Source organism: Megascapheus bottae, chromosome 6 (assembly GCF_031878675.1).
Source record: "Megascapheus bottae isolate mThoBot1 chromosome 6, mThoBot2.hap1, whole genome shotgun sequence".
In the NCBI taxonomy this organism is placed as follows: domain Eukaryota; kingdom Metazoa; phylum Chordata; class Mammalia; order Rodentia; family Geomyidae; genus Megascapheus; species Megascapheus bottae.
Window position 1 is genome coordinate 39,972,346 of NC_143514.1, and position 13,148 is coordinate 39,985,493.

Consider the following 13,148-nt stretch of genomic DNA (forward strand, 5'->3'; position numbering starts at 1 on the left):
TGGGAGAAAAAATTGGGGAGAAAACAGGGGAAGTGGTGACTTTGTTCAAAAAGAAATGTACTCACTATGTGTAACTGTAAGTCGTTGGTATATCATCTTTACAATAAAAAGAAAAAATGTAAAAGCTGCCTTGAATAACCATGTCTAACTTCTGAGTATTCAGCATATCTCAATAAACTTATTCCCTTTTGGGTCAAAAAGAATAGTTTTTAAAAACCCAGTTTGTCTTGCTTCTGAGTTCAAGCTAATCTTCGCATGGCGTCCATTAGACTGGATAGTCTAATTAAGAAGAAATTAATTTCTTACATATAGATTCTTTTCATATTTGAAACTGAGTTTCTTTAACTGCAGGATCAACACTGTTTTTTTTGTCTCCAGCAATCTCATCCATGGTGTGACTTGTCACCATCCTCAGAACTTGTTTTAACTCGATTTTAACTATATACACCCCATGATCTAAACGAATGGTGTGAGAAGAGGGCAACATTTTTTAAGAGAAAGCACATCAGATACCAGAGGAAATGGATTTCAATTCTCTTTTAGAGAATCCATGAGTCAACTTCTTCCTGTGCTATTCCTTTTATGAGATATTAGAGGAAGTGGTATGTATATTGTGGGGTGTGTGTGTGTGTGTGCATTCTGGGGTTTGAATTTAGGGTCTTGTGCTTTCTAAGCACAAGCTTAGAAATGCATCCCCTGTCTTTTTTGCCTTAGTTTAATTTCCAGCAAAAGTCTTTTGATCTTGTTCAAGGCTAGCCTCAAATGGTACTCTTACTACCTATTCCTCCATTGAACCCGAATTACAGGGCTAAACTACCATGCCTCGCTCAAGAAAGGGATCTTTTATTCTAAGATTGGTTTCTCTACCAGAGCCTAATTTGAACCACACCACTCCTGCCTTTCCAGGCAGATACTGCTCCTTTCTTTCTCCTACATATTTCAATTTCCTTCTGCTACCAGAAAACTTTTTATTTTCATTATAACACCCTTAGATCTTTGTTATATTTTAAAAAGAAAAGCATGCTTTACTTCTTGTCTTCCTTTAGATATCACTCTATCTCAATCTCTGTCTTTATGTCTCAGTTTATTTGTTCTTGACATCTAATTTTTCACCTCCTTTTAACTCTTTACTCACTAGAAACTAGCTATTGGGTCATTACTCCACTCAAATAACGAGGTGCACTAGTGATGTCTATATTTCTAAACAAACTTGATTATTTTCTTTCCTTTGTCTCTCAAAAATATTTAATATTGGGGACCATTTGTTTCTTTTTTCCATATATTTTTATTGTAATTAATATGACCATTTGTTGCTTAAAACTTTCTTCTACAAGGTTCTCTTTAGAAATGTTACTAGTTCTGTGATTTCTCTTTTCCAGACTTTCCTTTGGAAATAACAGTGTTCCTTAAAGATTTGTCCCATCTCTACCCTTTTTCTTTTTCTTTTCCTTTCTTTTCTTTTTTATTGTCGGGGTAATGTATAGAGGGGTTACAGTTACATTCACCAGGTAGTATGTGCATTACTTCTCACACATTGATACCCCTTCTCATGCTTTTGTCTCCATTTCTATTCCCCCACCCCCTCCCAATCATCTTGTTTTCCCCCCTTCCCTTTCATATTTCAAACAAACAAACCTATATACAATATACCAGGTAACAAAGTCAGATATAGTAACAATATGAGATTTCTACCCTTTTTCTTCCTTTTTTGCCAGTCCTGGGGCTTGAACTCAGGGTCTGAGCACTGTCCTTGGGCTTTCTCAAGGATAGAGCTCTACCACTTGAGCCACAGCATCATTGTCAGCTTTTCTCTGTATGCTGTACCAAGGAATTGAACTCAGGTCTTCATGAATGCTAGGAAAGCACTCTACCACTAAGCCAAACTCCCAGCCCCTCCTACCCTTTTGCTTATATGCACTATCCCTTTGATAATCCATGGATTCAGAGACCATTGCTTTGATTGTAACTCATATCCTGGATTTCTTCTTTGGGTTCAAGTTGTCACACTCAACTCTCTCTAGTTTACATGCACTTACCTGTCAGGACAACCTCAAATCAACACATTCCACACTAGAATCATAGCCTCATGACAACCAAAGCTGCTACCCTAATGTTTCTTGTCCTATAGGATAACATTACCAACCTCCCAGCAACTTAACGCCAAAACCTTGATATTTATTCCTGAGTCAAGATTCCATCACCAGCACCTGTAAATGCACACCTAATAATTCCACACCTATTCATTCCTGTTCACCTTCACAGAACTGAGCAAATATGAGACATCATTTTGGTGATTTGGCTCGATCAGGATGTCTACTAGCTGTTCTCTCACTTTCTTCATTATCTTCTCAGGATTTGGCCCCACATGATCTTTAGGATATTCATTCCAAAAAAAAAAAAAAAAAAAAAAAGAAGAAGGATGGCTGTATCACTTCTCTACTCGAACATTCTGATGGATTCCCATTGTGTTTAAAAGAGTACAAAAGCCTCCTGCCAAGGCCCTGCAGGACCTGGCCTGGGCTGTTTCCACAGCATCCCTTTGGCCTCCTCCACACTTCAGTCATCCCTGGCTTTAGAATTGCTTTAGACATAGTTTATCTCCCTTTTAGAGAAAACAAAAGCCCCTACAACTTTGAATACATTTTTCCTGACATTGTTTGTTTGGCCTAAATGATGGTGTGTGTTAGTCCATTTGTACTTGACACATAGAATGTGTAATTGCCCATAGAACATTAACATTATGGATCCCTGCTGATCTGTAAGGTACAGGCAACAACACACTTCCATGTCTCATTCTGTCCTATCATCTTTATTGACAAGATAAATGAGCATATAAAATACATTATAATCAAAGATGTAGATCACAGATCCTGATGAAGGCATAAATGGTCAAAATCAGAATACAAAATAATTTTAGGGCAAAAAAGCATAGCAATTTGAAGTATGACTTTTCCATGTACATATTACCTCATTTAAATATCATAGTAGAATATGAATGTTGCAATAAATATCATTTATTGTATACCTGTAATGTGCCAGCCAAAAGTCTTTGCATTGAGTTATCATTTAGTCTTCTCTCTCTCTCTCTCTCTCTCTCTCACACACACACACACACACACACACACACACACACGCAAATACACACACACACACACACACTCATACACACTCACACACACTACACGTACACATTGGGACACTGGATGGTACCAGAGCTACAACTCGGGGCATCATGCTGTCTTAGCTTGTTCATTTACCTGGTGCTTTACTACTCTAGTCATTGATTTTAGCTTGGTGTTTTGCTGGCTGTTTTCAAGATGGAATTTTGCTAACTTTTCTTTCTAGGTTGTTTTCAAACTGTGAGTCTCCAGATCTCACCTTTGTGAGTAGTTGGAATGTAGGCATGAGCCCTCTGCCCTTACCTGTCTAAATAACCTTTCCATGTAGATGTCATTTCTCCCTTTTAGAGAAAAGAAAATTGAGTATCAAGCATGTTAAGAACTTTCTCTGAGATCTAAAAGGTGATTTGGAGCTTATATTTATATTTATGTATTCTATATTTTATATATTGTCTATCTATAATACATTTATACTTCTAACTCAATCTGACAATGAAACTGAAGACTCTGTTACTGAACACTGACTGGCTTTTCAGATGAAATCCAGCAGTAAAGTACGGGCAAAGAATGCAGGAAATCAGTTCAGCAAGTGCTCCATGCACAAAAGGTATAGAAGGTTTGGTCTGCCTGAGAGTACCTTATGAATCACCCAGGTGAGTCACTATCACCCCCAAATGAATACAGGCGTGGGTTATGGAAGAGTGCCTAGATGAAAAGGCAAGTGTCACACGTTGTCCTACCATGAATGCAATATGGTGTTGGGTGTTGGAACATTGATCTAATGCAGATCCTTGTGAAGGTGAGCAAGGATACCAGAAAGGCTAATATAAATCAAATGAAAGATGTGGAAGAAAGTACAATGTAGAACACATATTATCTCTAGTTACATAAAATTAACATTTGTAATGTGGACCAGGGGGGAGGGACACTTTTCATTTCATTTTTAAAGACAGTAAATGATTGTGTCCTCTGTTTTGGAGATGAAGAAACTGATGCTATGAGACCAAAAATCTGGCTCTTATTTTAAATTAGAATAAAGAATTAGGAGAGACACTATATACATTGTTTTGGTATCAATGGAAAAGATCAAACCAGAAAAGGTACTCTGTAAGGACACCATTTAATTTCACTGCAATTGATAAAGTAAAATAAAATAACAATTTACATTGTTTTAAATAGATATTGCTGAGTGTTCTACTGCTGCCTGCTTTCATTTAAGCAGACTTCTGGAAGGATTCTATAGTATTGGAAGAGGTTTCATGATATGACTTATGATTCACACATTTCTCCTCAATTCTAGGAACATTATTGTTAGGATGGAATGAGAATATTCACCCGTTCAGAATCTTAAAATATATTTAGAAAAGAAAATCTCTATTAATGTGTTGTGAATTACGCTATTTGAGATCAGAAGAAAATTTATTTTTCAAAAGTATTTCAGAGAGCCGGGGACCAGTGGCTTTTACCTGTAATCCTAGCTACTCAGGAGATCTGAGTTTTGTAGTTCAAAGTCTGCCAGTGTCGGGCTTGAGCTCAGGGCCTAAGCACTGTCCTTGGACTTTCTCAAGGCTAGAGCTCTACCACTTGAGCCACAGCACCACTTCCAGATTTTTTTCTATATATGTGGTACCGAGGAATCGAACCCAGGTCTTTGTGCATGCTAGGCAAGCACTCGACCATTAGGACAAACTCCCAGCCCTAAGTCCAGGAAAGTCTTACCCAATTAACCACCAGAACACTAGAAGTAGCACTGTGGCTCAACTGGCAGAGCACTAGCCTTGAGCTGAAAAGCTCAGGGAGAGTGCCCAGGCCCAGAGTTCAAGCCCCACAATCAACAACAGCAGCAAAAAAGTATTTTAGAATCCATTTATACCTTCATTCAGGAAAATATATATTCAGACAATTATTTGTTGACTATTATATGTAGTACTGCATCTGATTCTATCTCTAGCTGTCTATCATTAGATTCATTTAATAATGAGAAAATTTATAACCAGATATATGGGTGATTTACTCACATTCTGTAGGCAAAGAGGGTTCAGATAAAGGTTGGGAACACATTAGTGTCCTTTACTCTTTCCCCCTCCTAAAACAATTCAGGGATGTATTTTACAAGTGATTTCAATTTAAAGAAAAGTGGGGGTGGTCTTTGTTTCTTGAGATATTACTTAGCTAAATATCAAAGGAAGGTTGCTCTTTTTGCTTAGGTCCCAGTTCAGTGTTGCCTGAAAAGGTGAACTAAAATTTAGAATCATGGAATACTAAAATTTAAAACAGACACTCTCTCTTTTCCTGGAGGGGATGGGTTTGAAGCGGAGACAGGTACTAAAACAGGCTATTACTTGTGGGAGGGCACAAGAAGGAAAAACTGAGAAAAACAAGGGAAGGAGTGATGTTGTCCAAAAAGAGATGTACTCATTATATACCCTAACTTATATTCCTATAACCCCCTCTGTACACCCCCTTTAAAATAACAATAAAATTAAAAATAAATAAGCAGAGTATTGCAATGGAGTGGGAGAAGCTGAGAGGCAATTGCGTACGTTATATATTATTCATATCTTTCTATTGACTAGAGTTTTACTGTTGTGAACATACACCTCTCATCAACAAATGTTTAAGCATTAACTACTAGGTATAATGTTAGGAGTGTCAGATGAGAGGAGATACCTGCTCTTAGAGGTTATCATTAGCTTGGGATCCTGAGCTCAGATCAAGATCTTCTTATGATTTCCATTTAGAAAATGAACATAACTGCAATCTCCTCTCATTTGTAATTAGGCGAGAAGTCATTCAGAAAGTGTAAACCAGGACACAGCAAAAATTACTGTTGAAATAGATATATTGAGCATGCTGGGCTCGACATGGTGAGTGAACAATAAATATCTGAAGATGGTTGTGAGAAAGAAAGTTCTAGATCCAATCAAGAATGGTTTTGGTTCTGAAGTAGTGGTTCTCTACTCTAACAACACATTAACATTTCCTGGGGAAAAATTGTTAAAAATCTGATCCACCTAAGACCACTTTAATCAGAAATCTAGGACAAGAGTGGAGTTCAAACATCATGGGCTCATTTACAGCAGAATTAAGAACCTCTTCTTAGTAGAAAATAAATACAAAGATTTATAACTGTAGGCATGATGTTATACTTATTTATTATAATAAACAATTTTGTCACTATTCAGAGATGGTAAAAAGTTCCAGAAACACTGATTCTGCCCTTAGCAGAAAAACTGGTTTTACAGTGTTGATACATCCTCACTGAAGAAAGAAAAGAAAAGACAAGAAAAAAGAAAGAAGGAAAGAAAGAAAGAAAGAAAGAAAGAAAGAAAAAGTTAGTCACCTATGGCTCATACCTGTAATCCTAGCTACTCAGAAGGCTAAGAGATGAGGATCTCAGTTCAAAGACAGCCCAGGCACAAACGCCCATGAGACTCTTATCTCCAGAACACCAGAAATAGCACTGTGGCACAAGTGGTCGAGCAATAGCCTTGAACAAGACCTCAGGTATAGCACCCAGGCCCAGAGTTCAAGTCCCACAACCAACAGAAAAAAAGAAAGAAGGAAAGAAACGAAGGAAGGAAGGAGGGAAGGAAAGAAGGAAGGAAAAGAAAGAAAGAAAGAAAAAGGAAGAAAGAGAAAGAAAGAAAGAAAGAAAGAGAGAAAGAAAGAAAGAAAGAAAGAAGTCTCAGATTATTCAAAATAGTTTTCCCAGAACAGAATCTCTTACTGGCTGATTAGACCAATTTTCTGTGGTTAAATTAGTAAGAGCTACCCCAGTGATTCTTGCAAACTTTTCCAACCCGAACATACAGACTTCTCAGGATATTTTAAATGCTGAATTTAAGATTTTTTCCAATGAAACATGTTACTTATGACAGAAAGATGGTTCTTTCCAGAAAGAAAAGCATAGATATCCTATCAGCATAAGTCTCCATGGGTATTGAAAGGGCCATGATCAAGCCACCAGCATTTTGTGGATTATGTGTTAAGTTGACTCGTTGGATCTCAGATTTCTCATGTCAAATGAATCAAGGATTTCTCTGACTATGTTAAGGTGACATGATTTTATGATTCACTTTCCCCAAGGACCTAGACAAAATGAAGATGCTCCTCTTCAGTTACTTGGTAGATATGAAACTCTTCAGATTCTCACAGAAGGAAATGGCTCAAGAGGAACAAAGCAGTTTTGTTTGCCGTCTTTCATCACCTCTTCCCTGTGCCATTGAGCTGGGTGAACAGCTATGAAAAATGGACAATTTCCAAGTGACTGAACTGCTAGACACAGATTATGAATGTCTACTTGTGATGCTTGCTGAAGAAAGTGGTTATCTATTTTGTTTCTTAAATAAGGTATGATAGGTAAGAGGGGAGAGGAGGGGAAGGAAAGGTCAGAACTAACTGTCAAATAATTGGGTCTAGAGTCTAATCTAATCATGCTTTTGTTTATTCAGCTCATATAAAAGTCTTTAAGAATGCATTTTGCACAATATATATGTATATAATACTAATATTATAACATACACTGTGAGAAACTTTAAAACAATATACTGTCCACCGGAAACAATGCAGTGTCTGTAGACACACAAACCCATGCACATCTGTGCCGTTTTCTGAAACTTGAGTCACAATGCTGAACTGAAGCATGAAACACATTTTACAAACTGAAGCTGACACAAGGAAGAGGCCTAACAAGTGTTATCCGGAGAAGCTTCACATTTGCATAATTTACTACATCAGTTCACATTTTATTACCAAAATTCACATTGTTTTATTGTTTTTCTCTCGTAATGAATTAGAACATGACATTCCCGCATCAGCAGTAGGCGGGAGGCTAGCTCTTCAAAGTCAGTAGTTTGGGAACACTCAGAAGAATTCTCTCGTGAGCAAATGTAGTGTTGCTTTATAAACCGAAGCCACAATTATAGTTGAACCCAGGTATAACCCAATTCATGTGGATACAGATTCAGATAGAACATGGGTTAAAAACTGTAGCCCATTGTCCTCAACCCCTATCAAACGATACAAAAGTAAATGCTCAGTATAAATCACTTAGTAGCTATTGTGAGAATCCTGTTTGTAAAACCAGTTCATAAAGGGCTTGGGCAGAGTTAGCAAGTCAGACAGGGTGGGGACAGACCCATGGAATGAAGGCCCCTCCCTGTCCTCACTGCTGAGGGGCCATCTGTCTCTCTTACTTGTCGCTGGGGTTATATAATACACCGTACAAATGTTACAAGAAAAAGTTACAACTCTTAGGCAGAGTTTTCTACACAAATTTAACACCACCATTCGCAGGCAATGTTAGATATATAAATTAATAACTTACAAAACATTACAGTATATACATTATGTAATAAATACATGGTCGGTTAGAAACAGGAACCAGAGGGAGGTGCTAGTGCAGAAGGCAATGCAAGAAAATGACAGCAGCATCAAGTGGTAAACGGCAGGGTTGAGTAAAGGGAGGTGAAAGTGAACAGGGCAGGGGGCTGTGCAGCTCACAGGAGGCCAGGACACAAGGGGGTGCCTTGTTCTAGTCAGCTGACTTCTACACAGACTGTTAATTGCAAACAATACAACGGCCCCTTCTTATCCCCTGATTTGTTTGACTTTATTCTGCTTAGAGCAAAACTTTGGAGAAAAAAGTACTGTTTGAAGCAGGCAAACAAATCTAAGTTATAAGAGCCTTGGTAGAGTTAGCTTGAACTCCAAGAAAGAAGAATGCAGTTAGCAATGTGTTCTTTCTACGTGTTTGCAAAAGTTAACTGTAGGAAAGCAAAAGATATTGCTCAAGAAAGAGTCCAAAAATTTATGTCTAATTTTAAATGCTTGTTCACATCGAAGTTGGTACTAAACTCTAGGTATTCAACAGGCATTTCAAAGACATGAAAATGTTTTACAAAAAAGGCACACAGGTTGGCAGACAAGGAGACAGGTGAGCAGATTTATAAGTGAAGTTCTTAGTGAGTTCAGTCACTAGTCAGGACAAGTTCCCTGAAACTTAGTGCAGAGAAATCTCTCAGTGTCGTGTCTTCCATTTTTCAAGCCAGTTAACTGTGATGGAACTGGTCACCACTACTACATAAAGTATCAGCTCTTGGCCAAGCTTGCAAGCAAGGCAAGTCAACCATGACATTTCCTGAGCTGCCATTTACTTCCTGGCCTTGCATTCTGGCTCCAAACTCAAGTAACTGGAAAGGCCAGATGGCCTTTATCCTATGCAGGCCTCAGCCGTCAGTGCAGGCAGGCCCTACCGCATAGCTGGCATGCTTGTCAAGGGTGGAAAGTACATCTCCACAGGCAGAGGGAAATTATGTGTCCACTGGGGTCTTGTCTTCTGTTGCAATGTCTACATCAGTCTCTCCCAACGAATCCGTATTTTCTGGATCAATCACACAAAGTGTCTTTGTGCTGCTGAAATAGCTGTGGCCCTCTCCCTCCTTCTCAGGTCCTTCGGAATCCTCTTCTTCAAGGGTCAGTTCAAACTGAAACTTCTCCATCAGACCCTGGCAGTCTCTGTTCCTCTCATCCAGGGGAGGAGAGGGGCTCTGGGGTATCATGCTCTGGTACCAGTTCCTGTTGTCTTCTAATGTGTCCAGAATGTCCTGAGCATCGGGCTGGACTAGATCTGCCCAGGTCTCCCACAATGGATGGACAATATAGTCAATGAAACCAACCTGGAGACAAATAAGATTGAAGAGCTGTTATTTCCACCGGCCTTTGAAAACCAAATAAGCTGTTCTGGTTTCCATAGAAAGATGCAACAATTAAGAACCTTGCAGAGAGATCCATAATAATGGATCTCCTTGTTGAAATGCTGGTTATATGGTAGATCTCCCTGTAAATGGCAGTCGTTGCCTGCCATTTACAAAGCAGCAAGCTAAGACTCACTGGGGTTACTTACCCCTCTTGGAGTCATGACATAACTAGTACTTAGTCTAGTTCCATTTAATCTCAGAGTCTGTGTTTATGACACTATCACATGTTTTTTTCCTTTTATAGACCACATACAAAGTCTTGGGGCAACACTGGTTTTGGATAACTTCCTTACTACTTGTTCATTGACTCGTTCTCTGCAGAAAGCCCCAAATCTAAAGCATTCTGACTTCACAGTTCCTCCTCTCTTCTTAAAATACACTACAGTGTCCAGATTACATGAGTCTCAAGTTCTGTAGAATTTCTCAAGTTCTGTGAAATGCTTTTGGCTTGTTGATCAGTTTGATAAAACACTTAACAATCATTCAAGCCCTAAACAAACATTCGCTCGGTGGACATGCCTGTTATTGTTTGGGATCTGTAGGACACATATTCATTTCCATCCCAAGAAAGGAGGAAAATGTAAACAATTAAACAGTTCCTTTTGCTAGTGTTCCTGTGAAGAAATCTGAGGCTTATGGCTTTGTTATGGTTTACACAGGGCCCATACATCCTGCACGAGCTAGCCTCCCGGCCTCAGGCTGACCTCTACATTGTCAGACAAACAGGAAACACTGAGGGTGGGGGCAGGTGGAGGCCCGAATAGGCACTAGTTGAATGAGTGGATGGAATTCCCCTGTCATGATCTGGGGAACTGGAGAGATGCGGGGTTGGGGTTCAGGGGGAGGTGAGTAATGACCCCCATGGGCCACTACACAGCCATCTGTCCTCTTGCTGGAAACTTTTCATTATTGATACTTTAGTATTTGACCTGCCATTTAATATATTCAAGTTGAGCTATATAGAAGAATATTGGTCATATGTATCTCTTTTGTACACATATGTACATATATAAATATGTGATGCTTGTGTGTGCACACAGCTCATCTGTTGTCCCAAAAGAATAAAAAGAAAAACAAGATATTTCAGTGGGCCTTGAAGCCTTTGTAGGGACAATGATATTTTTATGCTTTCTAATGCTACATTTCCCACAGTTATTAGTGTTGAAATGTGCATGCACACACACCACAGAGTATTTTATCTGTCCTCAGAACACAAAGAACGAATACATTTGTGCACAACCAGAAAGTGATTGCCTGTCTCCAAGGACATAGACATAGAAGCAGCCTTAGTAGGATTTGGATTATTTCTGATGATGGTGGCAGTGTGCCAGAATAGGGAGAGATAGTAACTGAAACTTGAAAAACAGGTATAGAGTTGAACTTCTGGATGAAAACAGAAGAAAAATACAGGGAGGAAATAGCAGGGATCACAGCCTTCAAGTATTAGCTAGATTTTCTTCGGTTTGAGTCAGGTATTTTAATTTAGTTTCTTAAAGTATTATTTTGTGTGTGTGTGTGTGTGTGTGTGTGTGTGTGTGTGTGTGTGTGTGTGTTTATGATAGTACTGGGATTTGAACTCCAGGTCCTGTACTCTTGCTTTGCACTTCTGGCTTTAAACTGTGATCCTCACATTTCAGCATCCTGAGATTTGAGTACCTTAGATTACAGGCAGCACGATCCACAAACACCTGGTTTAGATAGCTATCTAATCAGTATAGGAATCTACAGTCCAACTTTGATGAGTGTCTGATGAGTGTTTAATCATTGCTCTGTGAAAGTAAGGTATCATGGAGAAGTAAAATGAGTCATGAGCATAATGGAACTAAATAAGTAGGTGCTTCTTTATCATATCATAAATGAGCATAAATGTGTATAAAGATATAAATTCTGTTACAAGAAAGGACTCCCAAGAATACTCCTGAGAGACAATCCAAAGAATTCAGAAAAGTTTTTTAAAATCTCATTTTAGATACCTGGGATTTTTCCACAGAAGCTGTGTGTTTGTCACACATTGGGCTAATCTCCATTCCTCTCTCTCGTTCTTTGTCTCCCTGTTGGAAAAATTCCTCCATGATGCGATCTGTCCATTGCCGATACAATTCCAAGGATTTGGTGGGGTTGCTCAGGTCTGCACAGTGTACCATGTTGCGAAGGACCTGAAATAATCATCAAGTTTTGGAAATCCCATAAAATTAAGAGAAAATACGGTCAGAACATCTTATCCCTTTCATCTTAGTACACTAAGTACTAAATACAAGAATACTTTAGTTTCAGTATGATCGTGATGCATACTACAAAAAATAGAGTTACAATGGTGCCAACCAAGGGTGATTATTTTCCACTAGAGAGTCCCAAAGGAAAGTATTTATCTGTCCTTAGTGTGAGATATTTTTAATTTAAAAAACTACCAGGGACATTAGAGGTCAGATGAGGAGACCATTTCCTTTCTTCAATTTGGGAAGGTTGCAAAGTATTACTCAAAGTAGATGTCAGGATTTTCATTTGTTGAAAGAAGAGATAGGCAGATGGCAATTGGCATAACTAAAGCAGATTGAAAAAAACTTTAAGTTGGTAAGATTTACAGGCAGATATGAGTGTTGGTGATGAAGAGTCCTACACAGCCCAATTACAACTGATTTTCAGAACAAAGTCATTCCATAGTCATGGTTTTCCTAACTAATTAGAGGATAAACATGTCTCTGTATTCCTTAGCTTCTTCTTGAAATAAGCCCAGTGCTACAGTAGTCCTATCGGTCATGAATCTAATCAAGTTCATGATTTATTTTTCTAAATATGTTTTGTTTAGTGGGTTTGTTTTTCATTAAATACCTGTATGCGATCAGTATAGTTGTCCAAGAGAAGGACGCCTGAGCTTGTGACTTTCTTTGTTTCTACCATTGTTTTCAGGTCTGCCAGCAGGCTCATATGTTTGGACATATCAGTTGCTAATACCTTGGGGAAAGACAAAAGGAAGATTCTAATTAAATATGGTCCATAAAAGAGAATGTTGAAAGTCTAGGAGGAAAGTAGAGAGGCTTCAGCCTTACCATGTCAATCACCATTTTCCTGAGTGTCTGACGCTGCTTCTTGGTGAGATTCTGGAAGATGTCACAGTGTTCTTCTTGTAGCAGCTTGAAACCCACAGCCAGGTGATGGTTTTCCAATACGGATTCATCATTATACATCAAAGCAAGTTCAGAATCTAATAAATTAACAATGGCATGACTTAATAAAGCGAAATTGAGTAATTCAGGTACAGCATTGCCTT

The 13,148-nt window shown here is 38.6% G+C and overlaps 1 protein-coding gene across 4 annotated transcripts in view; it reads right to left on the bottom strand.

The window, feature by feature from the left end:
• Positions 1 to 7,550: 7,550 nt before the first annotated feature.
• Pde4b (phosphodiesterase 4B) overlaps positions 7,551 to 13,148 on the bottom strand; it is a 495,117-nt gene continuing 489,519 nt past the window's right edge. For all 4 annotated transcript variants that reach the window (XM_090334674.1, XM_090334675.1, XM_090334672.1 and 1 more), the window contains 4 exons: positions 12,928 to 13,082; positions 12,710 to 12,832; positions 11,854 to 12,036; positions 7,551 to 9,799 (listed from right to left, as the gene is read on the bottom strand). In XM_090334674.1, the coding sequence (XP_090190800.1) occupies positions 9,434 to 9,799; positions 11,854 to 12,036; positions 12,710 to 12,832; positions 12,928 to 13,082 (827 nt within the window). In that variant the 3' untranslated portion in view covers positions 7,551 to 9,433. The remainder of the gene's footprint in view (positions 9,800 to 11,853; positions 12,037 to 12,709; positions 12,833 to 12,927; positions 13,083 to 13,148) is intronic.